The following is a 27,706-nucleotide window of genomic DNA, read 5'->3' as shown; positions in this document are numbered from 1 at the left end:
TTGTCTTTACTCTGTCCTTCCACACAAAGTGTTAGAACAGAAAAAGACGTTTTCATTTGGGCAAAGTATATGCAATCTGCTAAAATCTCAAATCTGAGAAATGAGAAATGGCTGGAACACGTTTAGATAAATGTGACATCTTTTAAGATTGTTGTAACATTGTAATTTCCATGATTATTTGTGATTTTTTTTCTGAATTAATGCAGATGGATTACGACCTACTTCTGCCTATAACATAACACTGTTTAAAGACTATACAAAGGAAAAGAAAGAAAGACGAATGAATAGGCAACAGCCATATACTGCTGAGGTTGAGACAGAGACAAGAATGAGTACACACAAGCAAATTTTGCCCTTTGTAACAGGATGTGATGACAGGGCTGTAACCTCAACTGTGCTAATAACAGATATATTACATCATATATAAACCTAACTGGGCAAAATATAAATAAACATGTCATCCTCAGAATCTTACAATAAACATGTACTACTGCAGCAGAAAAATCACTTTCTCCACACATTATGATGTGTATGAAATTAAAATAATGCCACAATTACTACCTCGTCATGAAGGTCCTGGATCAGGGCTTGTTAATAAAACTTATATGAAGGCGTGAAATAACGACCCTACAGCATCTTGAGAACAACTTCAAGGATTTCAAGGTTTTTATCGTCATTCCGACACATGTACATGTAAGGGAACAAAATTAAGATTGCCAGTGCAATGAGATATAAAAAAAAGTCAACATTGCACAAGTGTAGAATAAATACTGAGAAATACCAGGTAATAATAATGAGTACTGTAATAGACTGATTAAAAGTATAAATCCTTTTTTTAAAAGTACTAGAATATGAAAGTCAGGATCTTGCATGGACAATCAGAGATTGTTAAAGAACTTGAGGAGTTGTATTTTTTAGGCGTTGTCTTGCATCTGGACGCTAAAATTTTAAAGAAAATCAGACTTTATTTTAACATTGAGCATGTTTTCAATACATGATGTTCTGAAATTTTCCATAAATCTGACTAAACGTGTGCCCAGCCCTTGTAACATATTCTTAATATACTCAAATAGTCCGTATATCGATGTGATTTTATTTCCGTTCATGCTGTATTAAGTGCGCTTTAATCTCCTCCCACCTGCCCGGTGAGTTTTATAGCAACTGTTGCCCAGTGAGGCAGCGCCATAGTCACCGTAGTCCTGGCGACTGTAACCCACCAACAACAACCTCTCGCTCCATCATTACCACCTCCTCCACCATCCTCATATTCATCAACTAGTCCACAGCTCAGGTTTGAATAAATTCTTTCATATTTTTAACCTAATTAAAACCCTTTCTTGATTCAAGGGATTCTTGTATGAAGGAGATATTAATTGCTCTGGTTAATGTTTTGTCTGCTGCTGAATGAAGGCTCGGTGAATAGCTGGGGGTAGTTTGCTAGCGAGGGTGTTTCTTTGTAACGTGTTAGCCTGCTTGCTAACGTTGACTGTAGATAACGTTACCCACAGCTGTGAGAGGTCGTGCTCAGCTAGCAGGAGCTTAGCTGTGTTCTCTGACTGCATGCTTCGTGGCAGATGTGTTCAGACTGACGGGCAGAAAGCGAGTTTACGATGTTATTTGTTTAAACTCACCATGCTGAGTGGTAGCACAGGTCTGGGCTAGTCACTGAAGCTAGCTGGTCAGCTGGAGCAGGAGCAGGTGTCTGTTGTTGCTAAGTTGCTAACGCCAGCGTTGCCCTCTTACAATGCCTGTTGGTATCCCCTTTTTTTGGCTAATGTTGCGTTGATATTGCAAGTTTGGGTTTCGGGTGGTTACGATCTTGTTGGTTAAGCAAAAATCAATAACGTGGATCAGTAATGGAAGGTGCTATGAGCTAGCTTTCCATGCACTAACTGCTATTGACAATAGCTAAGCCATTACTTTCCCTTTTGTCTTAGGGAGCAAGATAGCTTCGCTAGCTTTCCAGCTGCCCTCTTTGTGGCATCAGATGGCTATGATAAGCTATCTGATAACACAAGGCTAACTTCTGTAGTAGACAGATTTTAGGAAAAAACACCTGCCTGGTTATCATTAAAATACCTTAATGTTATTACCTATTTTATCCCGAATCATTTCATTAGTCTGCAATGCACATTCTGTTACTGGACTTGTAAACGTCAAGGTTTATCCACCTCTCCTGCAATACAGGTATACTCCAAAATGACTGACCACTGACAAAAATATTTTGTCAAATTGTGTATTTTTTTAGCTGTTGTAGTGTGCGTGTATTTCTCTTGGTGCGCAAGAAAAGGGAACAAGGAGTGTTTTCAATCCAGCATGAGACTGTACAGGCGAAGAGCTCAGTCGTTAGTTAACTGCTTCATATTGTGCCAGAAATATTTTAAATTCACATGAATTGGGTAAAAACATCCTGGCACATCTATCTCACAACAGAATGGAAAACTTGCATTTTAGGATTCCTTAATCCTATGGGTGGGTCATATAAGTAGAGACTTGGTTTCTTAATGTTGCATCACAATTATTTTTGGGTCCATTGGGTCTCCTGTGCAGCTGCGACCTCTGATTCCCTTTTGGGGAGAGAACAGGTGTGTGTGTGTGTGTGTGTGTGTGTGTGTGTGTGTGTGTGTGTGTGTGTGTGTGTGTGTGTGTGTGTTAAGTGGAGGACAGGTGCACTGCCAGTAGTGGTGGGACTTCTGACCATCTATCTGTTTGTGTCCACTAAGGTGGGGGGGGGGGCATTAAATAAACTCTAATTGTCCATCGTCATCCCTAGAATTTGTTTCTCTTTCTAATTTTATTTTAGTTGTGAATCATGGATCCATAACTGCTCATGTAGTAAGGCCTTTGTATGAGAGAGACCTGCCATTGATATGCACGTGGGCATTGCCAGTATCTGACAGCACCAAATTGATTCAAACCAATTAGGACAAAATACCAGTGGTGCGATTTTTACACATAGGCAAAGCCAAAATAAGATACATATATTGATCTATTGGCATATACAGCCCAAAACAGGTCATGCTCAGACATTCCCCCCTATATACACTCTCTCTAACACACATACACACACACACACTAAACAGGATGTAGGGAACTGCTAGTTATCAGATCATGTTACCACTTACCTGTAGTCCAGCAGGGCAGAAATAGTACCATGCCACCTGCTGCCTGGATCCTGTTGCATTTCCAATCACTTAAAGAGGGGCTGATTAATTCAATTATTCAGTCATCCATTTTCATGGCTTAGCAGGATACAGCATGTTTTTGTTTATTTACCCCAGCCTTCCAGCAATAATGTATATTGTTGATGAAAGAGGAGACTTAAAAGTCCTTGCTTTTTCAATAATATCCTGAACCCACATCTGGCAATTAAGCTGAACAGGGTACATTCAGACTTGCTTTGTTAACTTATGTCATGATGCTTCAGGACATTTTGGCACATTTCTGGTTGCAGTGGTCCTGTCATGACATAAAATCCAATTTAAATGTTGAACACAAGCTTTGTTACTCTTGATTTTTGTATATTGATGCAAATCAAAATCCCACAACCAGAAATAACAATAAGTCCCCCACTTCAGCCTCCCTATTGCATCTCCCTTCTCCCCATTTTCCTGCTGTACCAGCACCTGATCATACACTCCTGTCTTGCCTTGAGCTACTGTACATGTGTGAGAGGGAGACATTGTACGTATGGTGTACTTTTCAACCTTGTTCGGCAGCTTATATGTCTTAACTTGGAGCACCAGACTCCATCGTCATCAATAAATGGTTATCAGACAGGCAAATTATTATTCTGTGCAGTCTGTGACTGTAAACCTCGCACTCTTTTTTGTTGCGTGTAATGTTAGCAAGAGGAATAGAGGGGAGAAAACGCAGGGCAAATTGTTGTCCTCCTTGGTGGCTTTTGTTCCTCTGTGTCTTTGTAGGGCTTGCACTTGCTCAGTGGAGCACAGCATTTAAGTGGGCCACAAGGGAGTGCCTGAATGGTGAGGCAGGAGGTGTGTTAGTGTGTGTGTATATGTGTGTGTATGTGTGTGGGTGTGTATGTATGTGTGTTTGTGGAGGGGGTTGGGGTGAGGCAACAAGAGTGTGTTGTGATGCAGGGGCTCTTTTCCTTGATTAGTTGGGCTCAGTTGGGGCCATGTACTTTGGCTTTCAAACTGCACTGTAGAATATAAGTCTACATTCTCCTCTCTTCACCAGTCCTTTTTTTTTTAGCATTGGGATGTAGTAAGCTGATGGCTACAGTTTGACTATATGGCATGACATTTTTATCACTTTGGTAGCCTGCATCCAGTGGCTTTCACACTTCAGAGTAAAGGCGTGTGTGCCGCAGTATGTTAATTATATGTGTACTCTGGCTTTTTTTGGGAATTGTCATAATGTACTTGTCAGAATCACAGAATATAAACTGGATAGTAGTTTATTTGTCCAACAGCCAGACTGCAGCCTGTCTAGCAACAGCCTGCAGACGTCTGACAGTGATAGTGTATATATACATATTCCCCTCCCCAAGGTGTTTAAAATAGCCATGCTGAAAGCAGAAGGCTTTGCGTTAATGAATCTCAGTGCCCCTGTGTGTTTCAAGAAAATGCAGTTTTTTTTCCCTACTGTTTTTCTGTATCTTACACTCAGTGCACCAAGAAAGACTGACTCAGCTTTGTAGTCCAACTTTGAGGTTAGTCACCCATGCACAAATAAACTGATAGCCTTCAACCAGCCAGTGTGATATTGAAGATAAAGGGAAGAAGCAGGCTGTCCCTGGAGAGAGTCGAAGCTGTTAGGAAACCCAGCTTAATTAACCAAGAGAGGCTTGTTCATGGAAACTGTGATGGGGAGGAGGTGGCCTTCCCCTGGAAGGAACGAGGTGATGTAGCCATACTATTATTAACTCACAAACACAGGTTCAGCATCAGTGTCTCCTTTCACTTTTATCCTGATCTTAAAAATAGTTAACTTTAGCCTTGGTTAGTTAGCACTGTAGACATGGTATTAAATCTCTAATGACACTTAAATTATTAGATAACTTGCAACTCATTCTTGGTACTTTTTCCTGAGTATTGATCCAAGACTCTGTTTCAATTAACATTAAACCTGCAGAAGTGGCGACTGACAGAGCGACGAGAAGCAGCATCTATTTGGAGTTGGTTAAATATTAACTTGTTTTATGGCTGTGAACATGGAGACAAGACCATGTGTCACTGATGCATGAGGCTCTCAGTACATTGAGTACCACAAGGCAGAAACAGGTGCTCGGGTACAATTGCTCTAGAGTAGCTTTAGTAGCATTGATTTGGGCAAAACAGATAGGAGTCAGTGATGAAACCTCATGTTTTCTTTTATGCCTAGATTAGTATCTCATTTAGGCACATTTTATGTCCTGGGCTAACCAAATCATGAGGATAATTATTGAATTTATTTTCATCCATTCAAAGATTTTGTCATGTAATATGATAGGTTTGTCTTTTCGTTATTAAATACATGCTCTGGAATCTTGTTTAGGATCAAGTTCAGTTAAGTTATTAGAGGCTGATGTTTCTGAATATATCACTGGTTGTTGTCAAATGAGAGAGGTTTAAAAAAGTAAGTATCTGTTGTAAAGTAAAGGTATGTCTTCCAAAAACAACCAGAACAATGTATCAGTAGATTAACTCATCAGTAAAGTGAGTTATCAATCTTTGATGCAAGATGAGTGTTAGGTTAATGATGCATTTAGATTATGTTGTTGTTACTGAGTTGTAAAGTTGCTTTGCCAGTTTGACCAGTATGTTGAGAGTGTTGTTGGTTTTCAGCTCCATTAAGACTGTGTTTTCTCTGTGTTATTTAGGCGCCATGCAGACCCCTGAAGCAGGCGCTGACTCCACCTCCACTGTCCCTCTTCAGACCACTGTGCCTGTCCAGCCTACCGGCTCCACCCAGCAGGTGCCTGTCCAGCAACAGGTACATCCAGCCTGTCTGTGTGTGTCTTTTTTGTCTGAATGTTCCTGCACACGTCTGCATACTGCACCTGCATTAATTTATGTCTGTATCTCTTAATGTATTTCTTAATAACAAATTTGCAACTCAATTTGTCTTGCCAGGCCCAGACTGTTCAACAGGTTCAGCATGTTTACCCAGCACAGGTGCAGTATGTGGAAGAAAACAGTGGCGTCTACACCAATGGCAACATGTGAGTCAGTCTGTTACCCAGACCTGCTCTTACGCCCCCCCACAGATATTAGCATTACGTCTCTGCAGTCTGTTCTTTCTCCTCTTAAGTCTCTTCACACCATCATTCATGTCACAGGCACATGATGTTGGTGGGAGTGTGTTCGATTTTTGTGTTTGTTTTCTTTTCTGATGAGTGTGCCATCGTGTGTTTGATTGTGCTCAGTCACCTGAACATGACCAGAAGTAGGCCTGTCTTTGTGCTGCTAAGTGCTGACGCTACGCCAGGGTCCCCTGGGTGTGAGGAACGGGGCTACATACACACACCACTAACAAGCCCAAGCTGTGTTTGTCCTACTGTGATACACACATACACACGCATTCAGTGCATGTACAGACACAAACACACACAGTGTGTGACCTCAGCTACTGATGGAAACACTCATACCAGTCTTATATAATAATAGTAATGATAATAATAATAATCTAAGCATCTAGAAATACAAAAGGTACCAGAGAGTAGCAGGCATATGTCAACATAATGTGTGAACGTTTAAAGAATCACACAAAAATCATTTTGTCTTATTTTCTGTATTCTCCACTATTTTATGTTACATTGGGGGAAAAATTCACTGCACATACATTGGTACAGTTTAAAATTATGATACATTTTGGATCGTCCTCATTATGATGATGTTTACAGTATTTGACTGTGTCTACACAAATAATAATGAACACAGACCCTCTGTGTATAATTATTACCATATAGGCTCAACAAGTGCCTTGTATAATTAAGAAACCATACTTGGACTAAAGAAAGAAAACACAACTGTTTGAAGTGTTAGACTTTCTTTTTTTCTCAGTGTTATTGTCTCTACCAGTTTGGGTTCATTGACTGACCTCTAACCTCTCTTCTGAACAGAAGAACCTACACATACTCGGAGCCCCAGCTGTATAGCCAGAACAGTGGAGGGAGCTACTTTGACACACAGGGCAGCTCATCACAAGTGTCCACCGTGGTGACATCTCACGGCATGACCAACAACGGAGGAGGGGGCAGTGGAGGAATGAGCATGGGCCTGGCAGGGGGTCAGGTAATCAGCAGCAGTTCCGGGGCCTACCTCATGGACAACACTGGACCCCACCCTGCCACCCAGACGGCACGAGCTTCCCCAGCTACTGTAAGTGGCATAGCACCCACTAATTGGGTTTTTCACCTGCATTGCCTGCCTGCTTTTGTGTGTTGATAGGCTTAGTGTGTGCTGTAGTTTGTAGTCACTTTGTAGTAACTTCAAACTCTTTCTTTAGCACCACAGAGCTATTAGTTTGCCATGTCTCTTTCTATTAGCATACATGCTCTGTTTCTGTCACACTATGCACTAGTGTCTTTAGCAGGGTTCCGTATTTAAACTCTATATTGCAGTCATGTTTGCAAGATTTCAGTGTGTACTCATAGTACACATATTATGTCAAATAATAGTAGTAGAAAAACAGCTTTAGTGTGCGCCTCATCCACGATTGTGCACGACATGTTTTATCTCTGGCAATGATCCTTTTGCTGATGTATGCTGTGTGCTGCGTAGGCTTGGCCCAAGTCTCTATAGTGATCAAACTACTGCCAGCAGTGTTCACTCTGTAACCCTAATTATTTAATGTTCAAGTAATGCCGGGCTTTGTTTCCACCCCTGATTTCATCTATCTGTTATTCCCACTCTTTGGTGTAGAAGAAAGGAAGAGTTAAAAATGGAGAAATAAGAAGGAATAGTCAGGGAATGTGCTCCTGGAGTTTATGAAAGACACATGACTCCACAGACTCACCCACTCCTCACAAGAGTCCCGCAGTGGACAAAGTGGCACACACAGTGCGGGAGCCTTGCTCTTTTACTGTCTTCTGAACGCTCCATTTAGACATTTTCACATAGTCCACCATAATGATGCTTTCTGGCAGGAATGTAGAGATGATGGGGTGACTGACATTACATTATGTGGATGTCAGTCACGGCAGAGATTTTAAAACATTCAATAAAAGCTATGCAAAGGAGAAATGTTTTTGTGTTAAAAAGAAATGTGTGCAAAGGTGCAAGTGCGTTTTAACTGCTGAAGTAAAAAAAAAAAAAAGCTTGTCCTTGTCTAGGCTAAGTGATGAGCTCTATAAAAAATAAATGGCTTCAATAATATGATTTTTCAAATTAATGAAATACCAAAGTGGTGACTTGATTGAAACCAGTGATGTAGTGTTAACCACTGAGTCATCGTGCAGCCCAAGGTATGAAATCATAATAATAATTCTTGTACTTTATTTGATGCCAACAATCCTTTCGTAAGAGCCAAAGTCACATTTTCTGTGTAGTGCGTATCTCACTTCGTAAGTAAACTTTTTCATGCCATATTAACTTGACAGCCACATATAGTATATGGTGTATAAATCCTAATTCTGTATTATTTAGTGCAGAAGAATAACCTCACAGAATTGCTACCATGCAGGTACTTGAGTAGAGTTTTGATCAGTATTTTTAAACGTATTAATCAATAATACCAATGAAATCACACAAAAAAAGCACAGTGCTAATTTGCCAGAAATACACTCACAAAAAAAACATTGCATTTTGTTGGACTATGTCATGTTTTGTTGGTACATGATAATTGTTATAGGTGGATCTGTGCTAGTGGAATCTGGTAGGGATGGGCGTCTGCCAGCTATCCATCACTGATGTACTAAGTTGATGCTGTTCTACGTACAGTATGTCCCTGTTTCTTAACTAGGCAAAGATTTTCCTGAAATGACAGGTAGTCCTGCTCTGCTTGGGTTTTAGTGGTGCTTGCTTTGGGATCTTTTCTAGATTCACTTTATTTTTGTTACTAATGTGTCTACATCTACTCTTTAGTTTTCTTGCTTTTGTTTTTGTTTCCCCTTCTTACATTTTGTTGTCCTGTGCTTCGTGGTTTTATCAGATTGAAATGGCGATTGAGACGCTCCAAAAATCTGAGGGTTTATCCAGTCAGAGAAGCTCGCTGCTCAACAGCCATGTAAGTTGCTTTTACAAATGCTTGCCTTCGCCTTACCTTGGCTTTTGCCAAACACTCTCTCTTGCTTTTCTGCCTCTCTCAACTCTCTGTACATTTCAGTTTGGAGTGGTGTTTGCTGTTTTTTTTTTTTGTTTTTGTTGCTGGTTTTAATTATTATCGCTTAAAATTCACTGGCTGCTTTAGAAGGGCTTTTGTGGTGCTGTCGTGCTGCAGCATCCAGATTACAAACTGTCGGTCTGAGGTCTTTCCACACAGTTTGCGTGCTGCAGTGTTTGAATCTCCTCAGTAAAACAGCATGTGTTCCCCCTGTAGCTCCAGTGGCTGTTGGACAATTATGAGACAGCAGAGGGCGTAAGTCTGCCACGATCCACCCTCTACAATCATTATCTGCGCCACTGCCAGGAGCAGAAACTGGACCCTGTAAATGCAGCCTCTTTTGGCAAACTCATCCGCTCCATCTTCATGGGACTCCGTACAAGGCGCCTCGGGACAAGGTTAGCTTTTTGAGCTTTTCTTTTTCTTAATTAAGGAAAAGTTTTCATTTTGGAGATTCAAGATTTTTCATAATTGCAGGATGCTTGCATGGTCCTCATCTTGTCGTCATCCACCTAAATTCTGATCTACTAAAAGCCTCATCAGTTCTTCTCTCCTGTTCAAACAATTTATACATCAGTGTGACTTTTTCTGTATACCTCGCCCGGTCGATGTGTGTTCACTTTCGCTTCTTGTCTTGCAGAGGGAACTCCAAATATCATTACTATGGTATACGTGTAAAACCAGATTCCCCGCTAAATAGACTCCAAGAAGACATGCAGTATATGGCCCTCAGACAGCAACCTGTTCAGCAGAAACAGAGGTATAACACAGGCAGCCAGGCATGCATATAGTACTTTCTGTGATCCAAGTCACAGTGTTTATAGATACTGACGTTGAACCATGTGATTCCAGGTTCAAACCGGTGCAGAAGTTTGATGCTGGCTCTGGGGAGAATTACTCAGGTGGAGGCCAGAACCATCTTGGTGCAGCAGAGCAAACGGTCATTGCACAGAGCCAGCACCACCAGCAGTTCCTAGGTCAGCAACATTTCTCTTTTAATCAAAATGTCTATAAAATCCAAAACATGTGGAATACTAATATGATGTTTGTCAGATTATTCCACAGTTGCCAACTTCATTTCTTATCACCCCAACAGATGCATCGCGGGCACTCCCTGACTTTGTAGAGCTGGACCTAGGACAGAGCAATACGGAGAACATCAGCCCAGAGGATGTTAAAGCTCTCCAGTCCCTTTACAGAGAGCACTGTGAGGTTAGATAAAGCGCATTCTTCTCATTTCCACTGCAAAGTAATCACAGGACACTTTGGCACTCAAGTGTTATTCACAGGGGCAACGGGGGGGGGGTCAGGTCCCTTTTCACTGTTCAAAGAAAGCTAAGTAATCCACTTCAATATTGTAGCATTAATTGATACATCATTATCAATATGTCTATGCAGGCATTGTGACAGTACATTTTCCTATCGAGCTGGATTTCACCACCCGCTAAATCGATTCCACATCTTTTCTATTAAGAGTCTCATTCTCCTCTAGAATGGAGTCTATGTTTTTCCCCCTCGATAAGTATATATGCCTTAATCCACCAGTATCTAACATGGTGGCAATTTAGTAGTTTAATCTTATTTAAGCTATCTTTAATGAGAAAAGTGTGGAAAGAGAGAAGAGTGTGGAAACTTTGGGAAAGGTCATGTGTGTTTATAGCTACAGAGATTCGTAAATGCCAGCCGCTGGCATTTTGGAACAGAGTTTTTTCTTTTATCTTGTGAAGTTTTCAATCACAAGTCTCCTAATGTCTGGAAAAGTAGGGATCAGGTCATCCACATGACATGACCAAGGTCTTATTGTCTGACAGACAACTGTCTACACTGTGCTCATGATTAAAGGGGCAGTGCACTCAAATTAGATAGTTTGGGTTTGACAGGTCAAGGTTTAGAGATGTCCTGTTACTTCAGTACAATGGAGGTGAATGGAATTTTATTTGCTTCACAGCACTGAAAATTGATGTTTGACAATGTGCTGTTTCAGTCTTCAGAGGGACTATTTCTTCTTCTTTTAGAAAGTACCACCAGTCAAAACAATTCACTGTTTTTGTTTATTCTCTGGTTTTGTCTCAGGCTATCCTGGATGTGGTTGTCAACCTCCAGTTCAGTCTAATTGAGAAGCTGTGGCAAACATTCTGGCGTTATTCTCCCCCTGACTCTGTAGAGGGTGCCACTGTAACAGAAAACAGGTGAGGTCAAGCATGAGATACAATGCACATTTGTTTTCTTAGCTGAAGTCTGTTACTATTTTACTGTTTTTTAAGAGAGATAAAACTTAATTTGCATAAGTTTAAACTTAATTCATTTTCTGATAATCTGATTTCAAAGGCATCTTTCTAAATGCGGTCTGTTCATTCTGCAGCAGCATAAGTGAGATTGAAGCACGGCTCCCCCGTTCACAGCTATTGGCGCTGTGCAGAAACGAGGCTGTACTCAAATGGATGAGCACCTGTGACCATCTAATGTACCAGTCCCTTGTGGAGATCCTCATTCCTGATGTCCTGAGACCCATTCCCAGTGAGCCACAGTCATAGACACCTCTCATGTTTACTTGTTTGCTGTGTTAATGCTTGTAATGTCATCATGTTTTTCGTCTTTGGTTTTCCTTGTTTTTGTTTTTTAGGTGCCTTGACTCAAGCCATTCGCAACTTTGCCAAAAGCCTGGAAGGTTGGCTTAATAATGCCATGAATGCCATTCCACAGAGAATGATCCAGACTAAGGTACACTATTGCAGCCTTCATATCGAGCCTACCTTTGTGAAAATGCTGCACAGTTTCTGAAATATGTAATTAACACATGAGAGTATTATAGTTTCACTATCAGTTTTGAAAGGTATGTATACTTAAAATAGGTAACGTCTGGGCTTCTGTGTGCATTCTTTTCATAGATTGCCGCTGTTAGTGCCTTTGCGCAAACACTGCGCAGATACACATCTCTGAACCACCTGGCTCAGGCGGCACGTGCCGTGTTGCAAAACACGTCACAGATCAACCAGATGCTGAGTGATCTCAACCGTGTTGACTTTGCCAACGTACAGGTCAGAACAGCTCTTTGTGTTTTGATAAGATACAGCTGTGGTGCTTTTTATATGTGTACTCTAACATATATGACCTATATTTGTACTTTTACTTTCATTGTACAAGTGTGAACCTCCAGCTCTGTCTCCATGTTGCTGTATAGGAGCAGGCATCATGGGTGTGCCAGTGTGAAGAGGGAGTGGTTCAGCACTTGGAGCAGGACTTCAAGGCCACACTACAGCAGCAAAGCTCTCTGGAGCAATGGGCAGCCTGGCTGGACAATGTGGTCACTCAAGTGCTCAAGCCCTATGAGCACCGGCCCAGCTTCCCCCGGGCGGCTCGACAATTCCTGCTCAAGTGGTCCTTCTACAGGTCTGCAAAAAAGCATGTCTGTGAGTGTGCAGCATCGTTGAAGAAGCAAAACACTTGCTTACTCTGTTTTTGTGTGTGTGTGTGTGTGTGTGTGTGTGTGTTTCTGTCAGTTCTATGGTGATAAGGGACCTGACCCTGCGCAGTGCTGCCAGCTTTGGTTCTTTCCATCTGATCCGCCTGCTGTATGACGAGTACATGTTTTACCTAGTGGAGCATCGTGTGGCCCAAGCTACTGGAGAGACACCCATTGGTGTCATGGGGGAGGTATAACTGTGGCATCTTATGGGTTTTTTTTGTCATATGAAATGACCTCTGTTTGGTCATTTTATAGAAGAGAAGTTTTGCCAAATTACAATCTTGTTTCTGATTTCGATGAGAAAAACATTAAAACAATGTGAACCTCAAATGGCCCCTCTAATTGTGATGTTTGTCTCTGTTTTCAGTTCGACAGCCTCAACACTCTATCTCTCACTAACATTGATAAAGGTATGTGGCAAAATTTATAACGCACAATGGACTGATAACATGTATGCTAGTAAAAAATTTTTTAAAAAAAACAAGAGTGAAGCACATAGAAACAACACATGAGTAATGCTAGCAAAATAAACTTTTTTTATCTTCTCCAGCTCTTTTAAATGAGCTCTTGAGTCCATACCAGTATTTTATATGTGTGGCTTCCTCCTGTCTAGATGAAACAAGCGGGATGGACAGCGATTTAGAAGAGGACACGGAGGAGTCCGGGGAACCTCTTGCCAAGCGGGAGAAGTCCGAGCACGAGGTGATCCAGGTCATTCAGGTCGGGGCGCTTGAGGACGGATCCCACCCTGTGGTGGGCGTCGTCCAGCCAGGTGTACTCCACTCGCTGCCCCAGCCCCCGCAGGACCACACCGAGCACATCCTAACCCCCTCCGCTGGTACTCCGACCATCCGCCACTGCAGCGCCACAGGCAACACCTACGCCTCTGTTTGAGGGTCTGAGGGCACGGCTGACCTTGTCTGGCCTGTTTTCGCTGTCTCACTCTCCACATATCTTTCTCTCTGTAAGTCTAGATGTTTCCGTCTGTTTCATGCATTGTCTCTGTCTACACTTGTGTGGACACGCTCTCCTCTCACCGTCCAGCCCGGTCAGTGGAGGAGCGCTGAAATGATGATACTTTGGCCGAGATGTGCTGTCCGTGTCTGACTGCTTATATTCTGGATGTGGTGTCATCCCATAAGTCTGTGCTCTATTACAATGCGGCAGCTGGTGGAAGGGACGTGGAGGAAAAGGACTAATTTGACCCGTTAAATGTTTCCTGGTTAGACATGATTTACCGCATCTGTCTGTCTATACCGACAGATTTTATCTTGAAGGAAATTTAAACTTCTTCAAACTACTGATGTCTCAGAGCTCAAATCCATGTCACTAGTCCCAGTGGAGCATCGATTGACTCAAGACCTTTGCCTATTGTATATAGTTTTGCTGTACTTTGAATTGGTATTACCCAAAACTCATGGTGCTATCATTGTGTTTTATTTGTTTAAATTTCCAGTTAATTTTAGTATGATTTATGTCAACATGCATTCCAACTGCTGATAAACTTTTGGCTGAACAAAAATATTTTGAGTATTGTATGTAGCTGTATCTATGACATTTGAAAAAGGATCATGGGGCAGTTTTGTCTGTTCTGTTTTGAAAATGATATGGTAGCCACCCACTGAAAACCACTTATAGCTTTTAGCCACAGAAAAAGAAACCCTGAAAGTAATATCTGTGCTGCTATTTATGTATATAGAAATGAGATTGAGAAGACTGGCTGTACAAAACCACCTCCTCAATGTTAGCTTTTCTATGCACTCCGTGCATAACGCTTGCCTTTGTTCATTTTAGATGCTCTGTAGTGTGGTTTATGTGATGAGCTGTAATCTTGAAAACAACTTACTGGACACATTCCCCTGTTTTCGCAGTTTCTGTCTTAATGAAAATTTCTCAAAGTTCGCGAAGGACCAAAAACAAACCAACAAGAGGAAGCTGAGAGTGAGCCATTTAGGTCGCCCATGAGCTGTTTCCTGTCCCATAGTGCCATGTTGCAGAGCAGAAGGAATGTCAGGGATTTAATGTACCTCGGCTTTATCATAGTGCCTTATCCTTAAATGCAGCTGTCCTTGTAGTCCTGACTGTGTGGTGTAGAGAGCCCACAGCCCCTCTGCATTGTCCCAGTCGCAGATTTGGCTTTCTGGTGATACGTGGCTGGATTTGGGCTGGCTCATCAGTGTTGAGACTAAGGGATGCAGGCACAGACACACCTGTTGTTTTCTCTGGATCAGCTCTACTAAGCTTATTACTTATCAGAATCACGGTCTTTAGCCTTGCTCCTGCCCTCACTCTGCCCTCTTGAGGCCTATTCTTGCATTAGCCTTTGTTATCGGGTGAAATGTGTATGTGTGCGTATGTGTGTACATGGATGCATTGGTCTGCACTGTGGGTTTTTTTTGTGTGTGTGTGTGTGTGTGTGTGTGTCTGCGTGCTTGTGTGTATGTGTTGGAACACATCCATCAGTCACCCTACCTCAAACCAGTGGTGCCAGCCCTTTTGACGCGTGCAGCACAGTCTGTCCAAACCTTATTGCACACACACCACTGTACTGCACAAATCTCAACGCGATAGAGAAAATCTGCTTTGCTTTTCTCTCACCTCTGATTACATTTTCATTTCCGTTTTTAGCCCATAAAATGCTTCATCCTTTGTTCCCTGTTGAAAGATCATCTTTGTACAGTGGACCAAAAGTAGATATTTTCTGATATTCAAAGAGATATATAGATATATATATGTATAGTATATATAATGATGATACACTACATATATTTGTTGCTTTTTACGTGGTTGACCTGATTGTTTCTATGTAATTGTTTCTTTTGGTAGCTCCTCTGTAATTAGTTGATAGACTGTGAAATGGGGAAGGCATGGGGACTAACTTCTGATTCATTAGACTACGTCTATACTTGAACTGTTATAGCCTATGTTGTGGAGAATATTGAGATTAATCCTCTAAATAGGAACATTTTGTCACAAATTTTTTTTTGTTGTTTAACACTTTTTTTCAAATGGTCTGCACCATTTCTCTGCATAAATGTTTATTTATTGATATTTATTGTGTTATGTTTTGGCTTAGATGCTTATGCATATGTTAAAATGGGTACTGATAATGAATCATGAATTATACTACTGCAAAGAGCAGACCTACTGTACAGAAGGACTGGGAGGTTTTTTTTATTTGTTTGTTTTTCTTTGTAAGTCATGTATGTAGGTTGATTAAGGTTTAAAAAAAAAAAAGGGTTGGCACTGTATTTGCTGTAATCAGTCCTTTTAGGCATATCAATAGTCAGAAAATCCTTTAGATACTAGCAGTACATGGGATCTTTGCCATTTTTTTTTATCTAGGGTATGTGCCTGTGTAGAAAATGTGCTTAACAGTAAAGGAGGGTGGGAATGTGCAAATACTGCATGTCATTTGGGTTAGTGGGTCTTTGGACACATCACACTCTGGGGCGTCTGACAAGCCCAAAGCCACAGCGTACGGTACACATCACATACTGTAGCCTTACCCTGATCCTGCTGGCTTGAAATGTCTGGAGTTGTAGAAATTGAGCGCACGCACACATACACACACACACACACACACACACACACACACACAAATCTAGCTTTCCTATTACATTGTTGAAGGACAGTTTGAAAAGTCTGCAAGAAAAGGTCATTGAACTCTAAGTAGCTGGTAGTTTACGGTCTGAGGCATTTTGTTTACATCAGTCTGTGACCATAATCAATTTGCATGAGAGATTTGCTCCCTGACTGTTGGTATAAAACTGTTGAACGCAAGTTGGGAGAAAACCGAGAAAGTAGTAAAAACGTCCAATAAAAAGCGATGAATACGAAAACTTAAGCCCTAGATCATCTCTTATACTTTCTCCAGAGCCTCACATCAATCTGAGTTCATATAATAACTGCAAAAAAATGAACTACCCCATTCTTAACTGACTCCCAACACGCACTGAAATTTTGAGAATGCGGTTGTAAAAAACGATGGAGTTCTCTTCGTGAGTTAAACATTTTAAATGCGTTGTAAATCCGGGTAGTGTGCACTGGTTACAAATGAAGGTTTTACAGGATATTTTTTTCTTTCTTGTCTCTAGCTTTTTTTTTTTTACCTTTCTCTGAGTGATTTTTTTTTTTTTTAATATGAATCTCAGCTCCCTTGTCATATGAATTAACTACAACACTCTAGATGGTAACTTGTATTTCTTTTTAGCCTTAAGTGAAAATGGCTTATAAAATGTTTTCTTTAAATCTTAATTATGTGCTTTAGGAACATATGTGCTTTCTGGTTTGCACGCCTACCTGTGCTGCTAGAAACTGTCAATTTTTTTTTTTTTTTTTTACATAGACTTTCGTGCCAGACAGTGATTTAGCTTTCTGCATCTCAAAGCCTGCCTGGTTAACACTGGACTGATGCTAATGCTGCCAACACAATTGTACTTTATTTCTCAGTGTCTTTAAAATTGAGAAATTTTTTTGTAACAGCTGTTTGCAAATGAGCCCATTTCCAAACAGAAAACGTTTAAAAAAAAAAAAAAAAAAAAAAGACAAAAAACAAAAAAAAAAACATAAGCTATTCCTTAACTTGTCATAGGAGTGTAAGCTAAGAAATGCCTCTTCACCTGGACAACATGGCAGCTTCACTGACCCATAGCAGACTCCAGTGCCTTTAATTTCGCCCCGGCCAGAGCAGACGGCCTGGGTGACTCTTGGGTCTCTGGTGGGCTACAGATAGAGACTATCAGAGCAGATATTTCATTGCACAGGTGCTGCCGCTGAGAAGACACCAAGGCTGAGGAAACATAAAGATCTGTCCTTAGTCTGGACTATTTATTATTAACTGGACGCAACACCACAGACACACACAAACACTTAGTAGTTTACACGTGGTAGATTACCTGAAGACGGCTTTTTATTGTATAGAACTATCGGTTAATTAAGGAGAGCCACTGTAAGTAAAAAATGCTCTCTTACGACTTGTTTTCTCATGATCGTGATTTCTTTTGTCAAATGATATTTTCTGAATGCTGTGACCTGTTTGAGATTTGTATTTGGATGTTTTCAAGTGCCATTTGACAGTCTAGTGAGTCGTGGCCATCTGTAGCGCGCTCTAATGCAAGCACAAGCATTTGGCAGTGGCATTTGGGGAAGGTTTTTATTTTGATTCACCCTAGACAAAAATATGTATATATCAAAAACTGAAAAGGTATATTTATTTGTGTCCTAATTATTTGATTTGTTCTTTTGGTGAACATTTTATCAGATATGTTGGCTAAATTTTTTTTTTTTTTTTTTTTTTTTTTTTTTTTGGATAATGTATAGTATCTGATATAATATATACACACAAATTTCATGTGACTTTCTTTCTGTGTGCCGTTAAGTTTTCTTCATATACTGTATCTTTTCAAATTGGCAAGCAAACCAATGCGTGTAGGGTGATTTGTATTGTGTATTTTACATAAAAAACGAGGACAATTGGGGGACTTTTATATTTATAAAGACATTATCATTTAGTGTGTCGTATTGATGAATATAGAAACTATTAAAGACACATGTAGTTTGGTTTTCTGAATATTTCAGATCTCAGCTCAGGCTAGCTTCTTAGTGTTGTTTTCTTAAAATTTGTGACTTGTCTTTGCAGTAATAAACGTTTTCTTGTTCAAAGTCAAGTGTCCTTTCTCATAACTTCTATGCATTAATCAAATCCCACTTTAAAAAGATTTAATGGCTGCTAAACAATAGTGTTAGCCCATTAAATTTTATTCAACCATATTCATACATATAAACACCAATATCATTCAAACTCAGTATGGATTCAGAATGTTTGACATTGTAAAGATTAAGATGAGCATGAGCTTGCATTTCCTGAAAATTGTACAGCTTTTTTTTTTTTTTTTCAATCATTTTCAGTCATGACCAGAGTGGTTCATCAATGTAAAGGTAGCAAAAAGAGTATAAAATACTGCAACAGCTGTAGGTAAACAGAGCTCCAAATACCAAAATATTGTTTGATCAAGAGTGCTGAGCAAAAACTAAAATCATTCAGTTTTACAAGCGACAAAACACTGAAATGACTGCAGTCTGATAACCTTTTCATGTTTCATAGGGTATATTTGGCATCAGTATGGCTTACGCTTCCTCTCACAGTTCATTCCTCGCTTCCTTTGCTCAGCTATTGTCTAGAATAGTGTCATCCAAGTAAAACTCAAATTAAAATGGGTGGCGGTGAGCCATGTTAAAGCCATACTCCACCCAAAAGATGCCTTTGAGTATCAAATACTCACCCTGTAGGTTTGAAAGGTGGTTGTTAAATTGTAGTTCAGTCTCATATTAAGTACAGTGGTGCTGCTGTATATTTATAATCTCTGTGTGTTTCAAACCGTCATTATTTTACCAAAATACAGCTGAACACATCTTTCAAACCTGCAGTAGATGAGTGCATTTGCAGGTCCCTTGATTTTAGACTAATCTTGAAATTTTCTGCGTAATTTGCTAGGATGTAATGGTTTTTAGGGCATTTTACAGAAAGGCTGGTGCAATTTGTTAAAAATGATAAGTGCTAGGTTGGTTTGTTTGTTTGGTGCAAGGTCTCACTCATTATATTTGGATTCATATGTAGTTGTTCATTTGCAAAAAATATTAATGAATTAGAGTCTTGACTGACAGAAAACCAGTTTTCACTGTGTAGTTTTGTGTATCAAATAAGACATCGGCATATTAGATTATTTATTAAAAACCCTTTTTAGCTGTAACACTGAAGCTACTTTTAGGAAATTGTTGAAAAAATGTCCTGGAAATGAAAAGGAAAGTGAGGGATCCGTAAAATAAATTGTTCATAGATGCTCACTCGTAGCATTTTTAAGAAACAACCTCATATGCTAATATATCGTTCATCGTTGTCTTATCATTTGTACCAAATTGCACCAAAATGTTTTGCAAAATGTCCCAAAAAATTAACTGTTAGAAATTACTCTTTTACATTTTCAGAAAATTAGTATAAAATGAAGGGATCTGTAAAATAAAGTGTTACCCACAAAACATACATTTTGTGCAGTGTATCACAATTTTCATGGATCTCACCAAGATCATCATTAGCAAGAAAATACGTTTCAACTATGCTAGGAGATTATATGGATACAAGTAACCACACATGAGACTATGAAACAAGACAAAATACTTTAACAAATTAATAAAGTGCTAATGGACACTATGTGGGCATCTAATTAAAAAATGACTATTACAAATAATGATATTACACAGATTTGTCTTATCAACCGTTTCCTTTTGAAAATATTTCGAATAAACTTTGGGGTGTGAAAAACGTCCATAGAAAAACATCACTTCATAATGTCATAACAGCCTTGACTGGTTGTAGGATAACAGAACGGTTTAATGGTCTTGAAAGAGAAGCTAAAACAAGCTTTTCAAATGCTCTCGTTAAAAACAACTATTCAAAGGGGAATATAAATCAAAAAAAAAAACACAAAAACAAGGACTGTCAGAATTGAAAAATATTTAAGATTACATCCTTACGAGAACATGAGTAATGAATAACATGATTTTACATAAATGTCCTGATCTGTGAGGGGGGGGGAATAAAAACTCCACTTACATGAAGCCATATCAGCACCGAAGAGCCGATGAAGGAGGACTGGACCGGCAGTATACTCCAGCTGAAATCAAATTTAGTTTGTTCAGACAGGGTAAATTATCAGGTTTGCATCCAATACAAAGCACCACGTTTTAAGCCAAATAGTTTGCACTCGTGGCACTCAGTTGAGGGGACTCTATACATCTAAAAATCTTAAATATTAAATAAACTAAATGTGCACAGAAAAAGAAGAGTGAATTGGTTCTTGTTTGACACCTTACACTGTGTTGTGGTGACACAATGCTTTTGTACCGCACTAATGGTTAATTAAATGATTGAGACACTTTTTGCATCTTTTAATCTCAGTGTGGACACATTCTTTGATTCATGTCAAAGTGAGATGTTGAGATTTTCACTTCACGCTGTTCTGCAGTTCCAATTCCTTCCTTTTTCATGCGCATCCTCTTGGCAGCATGTTTCCAGTGTACCACAACTCCTCCCAATGTGACTCACATGTTCCTCCAGTTTTTGTTTGGAAGTCACCGAATTTACAGACCTGGAGTCTCGCTCAGTATACTGGGAACTGCTTGCAGTGCTGGATTTTAAAGCAGTGTGTTCGGAGTATACTGCCGGCCTTTAACTTCCTTGTTTTTACTCCTACAACCTACTCAGCTAGGCTTCCCTGCAGTCCTCCTTTGGCGATCCAAGCCTATATGTGGAGTGGTCTGTTAAAAGTAGAGTCAGATTTTTTTTGTTTGTTTGTTTTGTTTGTTTGTTTTTCGTACAGTTTATGCCTTCAAACTCAGTCAAGAGGTTGAGGGTCAGCTATGGGCATGGTGTGCAGAACTTCATCCAGTAGTTGCAGAGCTCGGTGTAAATGGATCTCAATCCAGCAGGGCGTCTCTTTGATGCTTTGCCGTGGGTAGTCAGGCCCCCAGCCTTTCACGAAGCTCATCCGCAGGATGCACAGCCTACGCAGGTCATCAACCCCAATGCCAGCAGCAGCAGACAAACCTGCAGGGGAATTACAGGCAGCGACGATTAAATCGATGTGGAACTACGTAAAGGCCAAACCTTGCAGAGACATGTTAGTTAAGTTACTGTTTTAGTAAGAGTTGGAACATGTACTAGATAGACAAACAGCTACATAGAAAGTCATTGTTAAACATGTCAATGCTGAAATCATTTTGTAAGAAGCTTGGAATACAATGAAAGTTTGTTCTAAAGCCATAACGTCAACTCCAACTTTCCCAATCAGATGATCTGAACCACAAAAGCATGGGCCCATTTAAACTTTCCCGTTTACTGAACATTGTGTTGCTTTTGTTAGTTAATTATTCAATATTATCAAACGTATCTCACAAGCTTTTATGTTATATCATCATATTGCTAAATCTGCCCCTCTGGCTTCTCATTCCATGTCTGACTGACTTCACTGTCAAGACTGTAAAATGGCAACAAAGAAACATCAATGCCATATAAAGGTCAATTTATACATTTCACATCTTGGTCTGTGTACATTCTAGACTACATCCAGCCCTTTAGCCATATCTTGGAGACTAAAATATTGTTGGTCTTTTTTTTTTTTTTACTGTATATGTTGACAACACATCCCTACCCAGTAATTATATTTTCCAACATAATACATCTGCAAATCTTGGCTAAAGCATGGCTAAATTAAAATGAGTGAAGCAGATTCAATTTAGTGAAGATATGTTGACTGATTCTTACATTAATCTCACTTTTTTCTTTTCTTCATCATTTAACTGACGATGTCTGCTGATTGCTTTTCTTCTGCTTGTGCTGTTCTATAATTGTCTTGCTCACAATGCTGTGCATGGTGTAAGTGAAATAAGAAAGTCCCTTATATTAATTTGGACTGAAAATACCCATGGAGGATGATGATGAAAAGCAGTAATAATACACTTGTTGAAGGGTAAGTGCAGCAGTAGGAACACTCACTGATGGCAGGGGCAATGCCTCCCACAGAGCCAGGCCCGGGAATGTTCCCAGCCACCGCTGCTGCCTGGGCTGCAGCTGCTGCTTGAGCTGTTGCTGCCTGCTGCTGCATCTGCCTATGGCACTGACGCAAGTCAAACACCTGGTGAGAGCACAAGGAATAGAATGAACACCAAGCATCATTTGTCAAAAATGACAAAAATGAATATATAATACAACGAACAACAGGATGCTCCACACATTATACTGCGATTATGGTTACTCCTACTATGAGAAACATAAGAGTATGGTTTTTAGAATGGCAACACCTTCCTCAATTTAGAGCTTGAATGGCATTATGACTGAATTATTTGAAACATTTCTGCTTTTCACTGTATGAGCATGGCTCTGTATCTCACCTTTATGTAAGCACTGGGGTAGATCTTGTGAACTGCATCTCCAGGAGCACGACCGGCCTCTCGGTCCAGGTAATAGCTCTGCACGAACACCGCATGATCACTCAAACAGCGCACCCAGACGTCTCCTTCACCTTTGCACTCCAGCTGCACACCTTTGCCAATGTGGAGCCTAAAAAAAAAAAAAACACAGAGAGGAGAGAGGACAAGTGGTAAGCAAAGACAGTCAGAGAAGAGAGACATGACATCACTTTCCATTACTGTCAATCACTAATCATACCTCTACGTTAAACATTAATTGCTTCAGTGAGCTATATAATTATACTATCTCCAAGCATGTGGCTGAGTACCTGGCTCTCTCTATGTTCTCTGTCCTGTGGACATTGCTCAGCTGGCCCAAGCAGAAACGATCACCTCCCGAGGGATCCACATAGCCATCCACTGTCACTATCGGACATGTGGATGGCACCTTAAACGTCTCCCCAACCTGGACATCCATCTCAAAGTACGCAATGGAGCACCAGTATTCTGGAGCTGGAACAAAGCAACAAGCAAAGTCAGGTCAACGGGGTTGCACTGATTTTGTTACAGTTTTGTGATACGTTACTTAAGTATATGGAGAGTCTTCCATCTGCAGCTCAGTACTCACCAGGGTGATTGGATATGGGGGGCTGGAACGCTATTTCATTAGTAACAGGCCCTGCAATAACACATAAAAATGAAATATAAACAAGCAATTTTGGATGTGAAAGATGTGAGCACAAATTGTGTAATAATATTAATGCCATGAGTTGTCAGGGGTGGAGGCTGACCTAATATCTATGGCTAATCTTCACTTCAACCACAGTTACAAAGTATAATGTATTAATAATATAAGAAAGTCTGCTGGAAACAACTGTTTTGAAGTAAACTAATGATGTCTTGGTGCTGCTGGTATCACTTTTACCCATTTTTCAATTAACTTTTATATCTGGTAAAATCCCCTTAATATGGAAAACAGCTAAGGAGGTCCCATCACATAAATATGTTAACACTGATGTAATTTATGAATCAGCCTATATCAGATCTGTCCTGTCCTAGAATCACTGCTCTGTGCCCTTCTAGAGGTTAATAATGTCCCCATGCTGCACAAGTCTTTGTGGACTATTTTTTTCAGGCTTGATTTTTGAGTTTTGCAATTTTCCATGTATTCCATGTACTCACAGTAATGCCCTGTGTGAGGCATGGGCGGATGATGCTGTAGATGCCCATTCTGATGTTGAGGCACTGCAGGAGTGAAGCTGCTGTTTCTGCTCCAGTTCGGGGGAGGATCTGTGAATATAAATTCAAAACAGTTCTGTTGCCAATTTTTTGCCAACTGTGTTGTAGATCCAAACTTAAATACTAAAAATAAATTTTTGCTGCATTAACAGTAACTTTATCCACTTCAAAATTCAAACTGTTTTGCTGGGGAAAAGTAATCCCTTATTTTATTTTATTTTTTTTTTTAAAAAAGCTCTTTTAAAATGACCTAAACCCACTTGTACAATGACACAAAATTGAAATTTTTACAGCATTTTGTTTTTCATTTTGCTTTGTTTGTTTTGTTTTTTTATGTGGTGTCTCACTTGAGGGTCCAGCACTGATGGTAGAGAAAGCAGAGGTTGAAGCTGAACTGGTGCCCTCCGATGAGGGGAGTAGAGCGGGGCTGCTGAAGGGTTCTGGTGGACCTGGCCTTGACGGGGGATGCTGGATAGTCTGCAGGTGGCTTTCAGAGCTGGAGTGAGACGGCTGGTTATCATAGTCATACTCATCCTTTACCAAGAGTGGTCCTACCAGAAGACAACAGACATAAATAAGACTGTTTTACGCCCCCCAAACCATCAAAAAGAAAAGACAAAAACTGCGGCACTTCCTTACCTGAAGTGGAAAGGGTCAGTCCTGATAAATCTGTGAAAACATTAAGAGGATAGATTACTAAGAACATTTATGTAGGTCAAAAAATCAATAATAATTTAATAACCTAAAACAATAAGATCTAGTCAAGTCTAACAAACCAGTGATTCTTACCAATGCCTGGAGAGACAACCCTCTCGTAGTGGTATGGGTTGACACACACATTGTCACATTTGAGGTCAAAGGCATACTGGCAATATTTCACATGTTTTAATTCATTCTTGTGTAGATCAGGCCACCGCCACAGCCGGGCATAGACAACATGAGGAAAACCTTTCCGCCCTGCAACCTAAAGCACAGAGAAGAGGACACAATGAGACAGATTGATAACATTCTTTTACAATTACAAGGAGTGTAATACAAAACAAATTTGCTGCTATATATCTGCTACTATACCTGTAGGCGTCCATCTAAAGTTCGCTGTATGGTTACACACTTGCTGGGATGAGCTCCATTTGTAGTGATGGCTGTGATAAGGGAATCAAGCTCATCTTTCTTCTCCTTCAGTTTCTTGACAAGACTCTCGATAGCTCGCTTAGCAAAGCTTTCGCTCTCTCCTCCCTGCCGGTGGCACATCAGGCTATGCACAATGCTCAGGCAGGCATCGTTACTTGTGGGAGTGTTCGTGATTGACATCTTGCTCCTTAGGTTTCAACCTTGGGGAGGCTTTCCAGCTGTATCCTCTATGCCTTCACATAAGGAAGAGTCAAAGTTAAATTACTGTTGACACAATGCAAGCTTAACAACCTAAGACACAGCAGTGACTGAGAATTTAGATGAGATGCTAACCACAATTTCACAGTGCGTCTGTGTACCACCATCACTTATTTTTAGAGACCTGCTGATCATGTTCAACTCTCTTTAAAGTCAATTTATTGTACCTTAAATACCCAGGCCACTCTCAATAACTAAAAAGATAAAAACGTTTTAGGTTGTCCCTGATTGACATGACATTTTACACCAATAGTAACTTTTGCTTTTGCATAAATGTGAATTAAAACTGGTAACCACTGCAATAAAGTTCAGATTCATGCAAGCAGAAACTCTCACTGGCCATCATCTGCAAATATGGCCAATATATCTTGACTGAAATGTAAAGTGAAACATTGTTATGGCACCGGAAACTGTTTGTTCATTTTCTCGAATTGGTTTAATATTTTCAGATGAAGGTAAAGTGGACAATAGGTTAATGTTAGGTTTTTAAGAGCATTTTCACAGCAAACGTTAGCCTTGATGGGTACCAGATCTACACAGGTAACCTAGCGTGTCCTCCCTTAACCATGCTTCCGATAATTGTATGCAACCCAACATGACCTGAATTAATCAGTTCTGTTACTACTTACGGATATTCGATTAAAGTTAATACACATTTGTTGTAAAAGTGCTATTGCATAAGAGCATTAACTCTAGCTAACATTACCTAGCTAATTTTGAGTGGTTATCTGTTAGCGTTAGCCGTCACTGGGCTTACCGTAACGTTAAATAACGTTAGAATGTGTGTTTCCTATCATCAGCTGAACCAAGCAAATACTGATTTGTGGACTTACAGTGATTTCTCCACACAGCAGCGCTCTGAGAACCGGCGGTAGAGGATGATAAGTGGGTGGCTTTAGCTGCCTAAATTTCGCTAAGCGTTAGCTTGCGTTACTGTTATTTTGGCTAGTTGGGCTAACAGCTAATGCTAAAAGACATTCATCAGCCTCTCGTTAGCTCGCTAACCTTCTTCTATAATGGTCCTAATCAGCTACCTCACGAGATGTTAAAGTCTCATATTAGCTAAACGCGTACTCGTTTATATTTACACTTTGCTATATCTATAAAAATATATATACATTGTAAGCTAACAACAACACATTTACTGGTTAGCTGGCCACGAAAATAAACAACAAATTGCTCTCCACCCACACCGCTCCCACTGCGCATGCACGCGTGAAATGTGACAGGCGTGGCGCGGCGCTGCTGTAGAGATGTGAGGTTTGATTTCTTTATTGACTCCAGAACTCACTAAACACAGTCGGGATTTCGAGTCACTGGAGTCACAGAGCGTGAGGAATCCCCCACCAGTGAAGGACCACTCCTCTACTGATTACAGCCCACAACTCGGGCCCTGACTAGTACACAGTGGGGGTGTGCATCTCCATCACTGAGGCTGATGCGATAAGCATCTCGATGCATTGGCAACAATCCGATAAAGACACATAGGAAGCAACTACCAATGCGATACGATACGATACGATTCACTCCTATTGCAATTCGGTGCGATTCGACACGATTTGATTCAACACAATACGATTCAACGCAATACGATGCGATTCAACTCAAGGCGATGCAAAAGAATGATACTAATGATACTGAGTTTGACTTTATTTCGTAAGAATACAGCAAATCATAAATTAACCAAAAAAGTGCCATTTTTACATTACATATTTGTTTCTCTAGTACTGCAACTCAGTATCTGTTTCTTTTTGACCTCTACAATAACACTTGGACCTTTCACAAACAGGCCTTTTCACAAGTCCTTTGTAGTGAAGTGTTCTCCCAAACAATTACTGTCAAAATAGATTAATAATCCACTTACTCCAACACGCAGAACAATAATTATAGTGCGCAAGTTCCACCCGGGAGGTTTGGCAGCGAACCACAGCTGTAGCATGCTAGCACGTTTGACAAACAGTTTAGAGAGGAGGAATCAATCAAAATATCAAATTATTGGTCACAAATTATTGGTCCCATTTCTAAATTAATAAAGGCATAGGGCCTCTGATAATAATTATATATAAATAAATCAGATTTTACCAATGCAAAGATGTTAGAAACAATGCATCACAAGTTCATCCCAAACTGTATCCAATGCACACTTTTTTAATCAGGGCAATTCCATCGTGAACATTTATGCTGGTGCACTGATGCGAATCAGTGAATCTGCCCATCCCTAGTACACAGTGTTAGGGAGTAACTAGTTACATGTAACAATGTTACATAATTAAATTACAAAATAAATGTAATTGTAATCTGTTACAGTTACTGAGAAAAAATATTTAATTAAATTACAGTTACTAATCAAAATGTTGGTGATTACAAAGGGATTAA

At 40.1% G+C, this 27,706-nt stretch overlaps 2 protein-coding genes across 5 annotated transcripts; one reads left to right on the top strand and one right to left on the bottom strand.

The window, feature by feature from the left end:
- Positions 1-1,159: 1,159 nt before the first annotated feature.
- Positions 1,160-18,677, top strand: rfx3 (regulatory factor X, 3 (influences HLA class II expression)). 3 transcript variants are annotated; one of them, XM_044332846.1, is made up of 17 exons: positions 1,160-1,291; positions 5,828-5,940; positions 6,081-6,169; positions 7,073-7,328; positions 9,100-9,174; positions 9,487-9,668; positions 9,911-10,030; positions 10,123-10,247; positions 10,367-10,482; positions 11,344-11,459; positions 11,633-11,787; positions 11,894-11,991; positions 12,159-12,308; positions 12,452-12,660; positions 12,771-12,924; positions 13,104-13,146; positions 13,350-18,677. In XM_044332846.1, the coding sequence occupies exons 2-17, from the start codon at positions 5,833-5,835 to the stop codon at positions 13,628-13,630; spliced, it is 2,277 nt and encodes a 758-aa protein (XP_044188781.1). In that variant the 5' UTR covers positions 1,160-1,291; positions 5,828-5,832; the 3' UTR covers positions 13,631-18,677. The 3 variants fall into 3 exon arrangements, with proteins under 3 accessions (XP_044188781.1, XP_044188778.1, XP_044188780.1); XM_044332843.1 differs by having other exon boundaries at positions 7,070-7,328; XM_044332845.1 differs by lacking the exon at positions 1,160-1,291 and adding an exon at positions 2,686-4,867 and having other exon boundaries at positions 7,070-7,328.
- Positions 15,142-26,713, bottom strand: smad4a (SMAD family member 4a). 2 transcript variants are annotated; one of them, XM_044332848.1, is made up of 11 exons: positions 26,622-26,713; positions 25,013-25,305; positions 24,731-24,905; positions 24,581-24,610; positions 24,289-24,492; positions 23,885-23,992; positions 23,331-23,381; positions 23,032-23,215; positions 22,685-22,853; positions 22,290-22,428; positions 15,142-21,341 (listed from the first exon to the last, which is right to left on the bottom strand). In XM_044332848.1, exons 2-11 carry the CDS (start codon positions 25,250-25,252, stop codon positions 21,130-21,132), a joined length of 1,512 nt encoding a protein of 503 aa, XP_044188783.1. In that variant the 5' UTR covers positions 25,253-25,305; positions 26,622-26,713; the 3' UTR covers positions 15,142-21,129. The 2 variants fall into 2 exon arrangements, with proteins under 2 accessions (XP_044188783.1, XP_044188782.1); XM_044332847.1 differs by lacking the exon at positions 26,622-26,713 and adding an exon at positions 26,164-26,566.
- Positions 26,714-27,706: the final 993 nt, after the last annotated feature.

Source organism: Thunnus albacares, chromosome 18 (genome assembly GCF_914725855.1).
Source record: "Thunnus albacares chromosome 18, fThuAlb1.1, whole genome shotgun sequence".
Lineage (NCBI taxonomy): Eukaryota > Metazoa > Chordata > Actinopteri > Scombriformes > Scombridae > Thunnus > Thunnus albacares.
The sequence above is the reverse complement of the archived record's forward strand: the minus strand, read 5'-3'. Positions and strand labels throughout refer to the sequence as shown.

Bases quoted from the DNA above. Each gene is read 5' to 3' on its own strand.
- rfx3 (XM_044332843.1), top strand. From the start codon at position 5,833: ATGCAGACCCCTGAAGCAGGCGCTGACTCCACCTCCACTGTCCCTCTT. The intron at 9,175-9,486 runs GTAAGTTGCTTT...TTCCCCCTGTAG, and splicing joins GCTCGCTGCTCAACAGCCAT to CTCCAGTGGCTGTTGGACAA. The intron at 12,661-12,770 runs GTCTGCAAAAAA...TGTTTCTGTCAG, and splicing joins CTCAAGTGGTCCTTCTACAG to TTCTATGGTGATAAGGGACC.
- smad4a (XM_044332848.1), bottom strand. From the start codon at position 25,252: ATGTCAATCACGAACACTCCCACAAGTAACGATGCCTGCCTGAGCATT. The intron at 24,493-24,580 runs GTAAGGAAGTGC...GTCTTCTGGTAG, and splicing joins ACTGACCCTTTCCACTTCAG to GACCACTCTTGGTAAAGGAT. The intron at 23,993-24,288 runs GTGAGACACCAC...TTATATTCACAG, and splicing joins CATCAGTGCTGGACCCTCAA to ATCCTCCCCCGAACTGGAGC.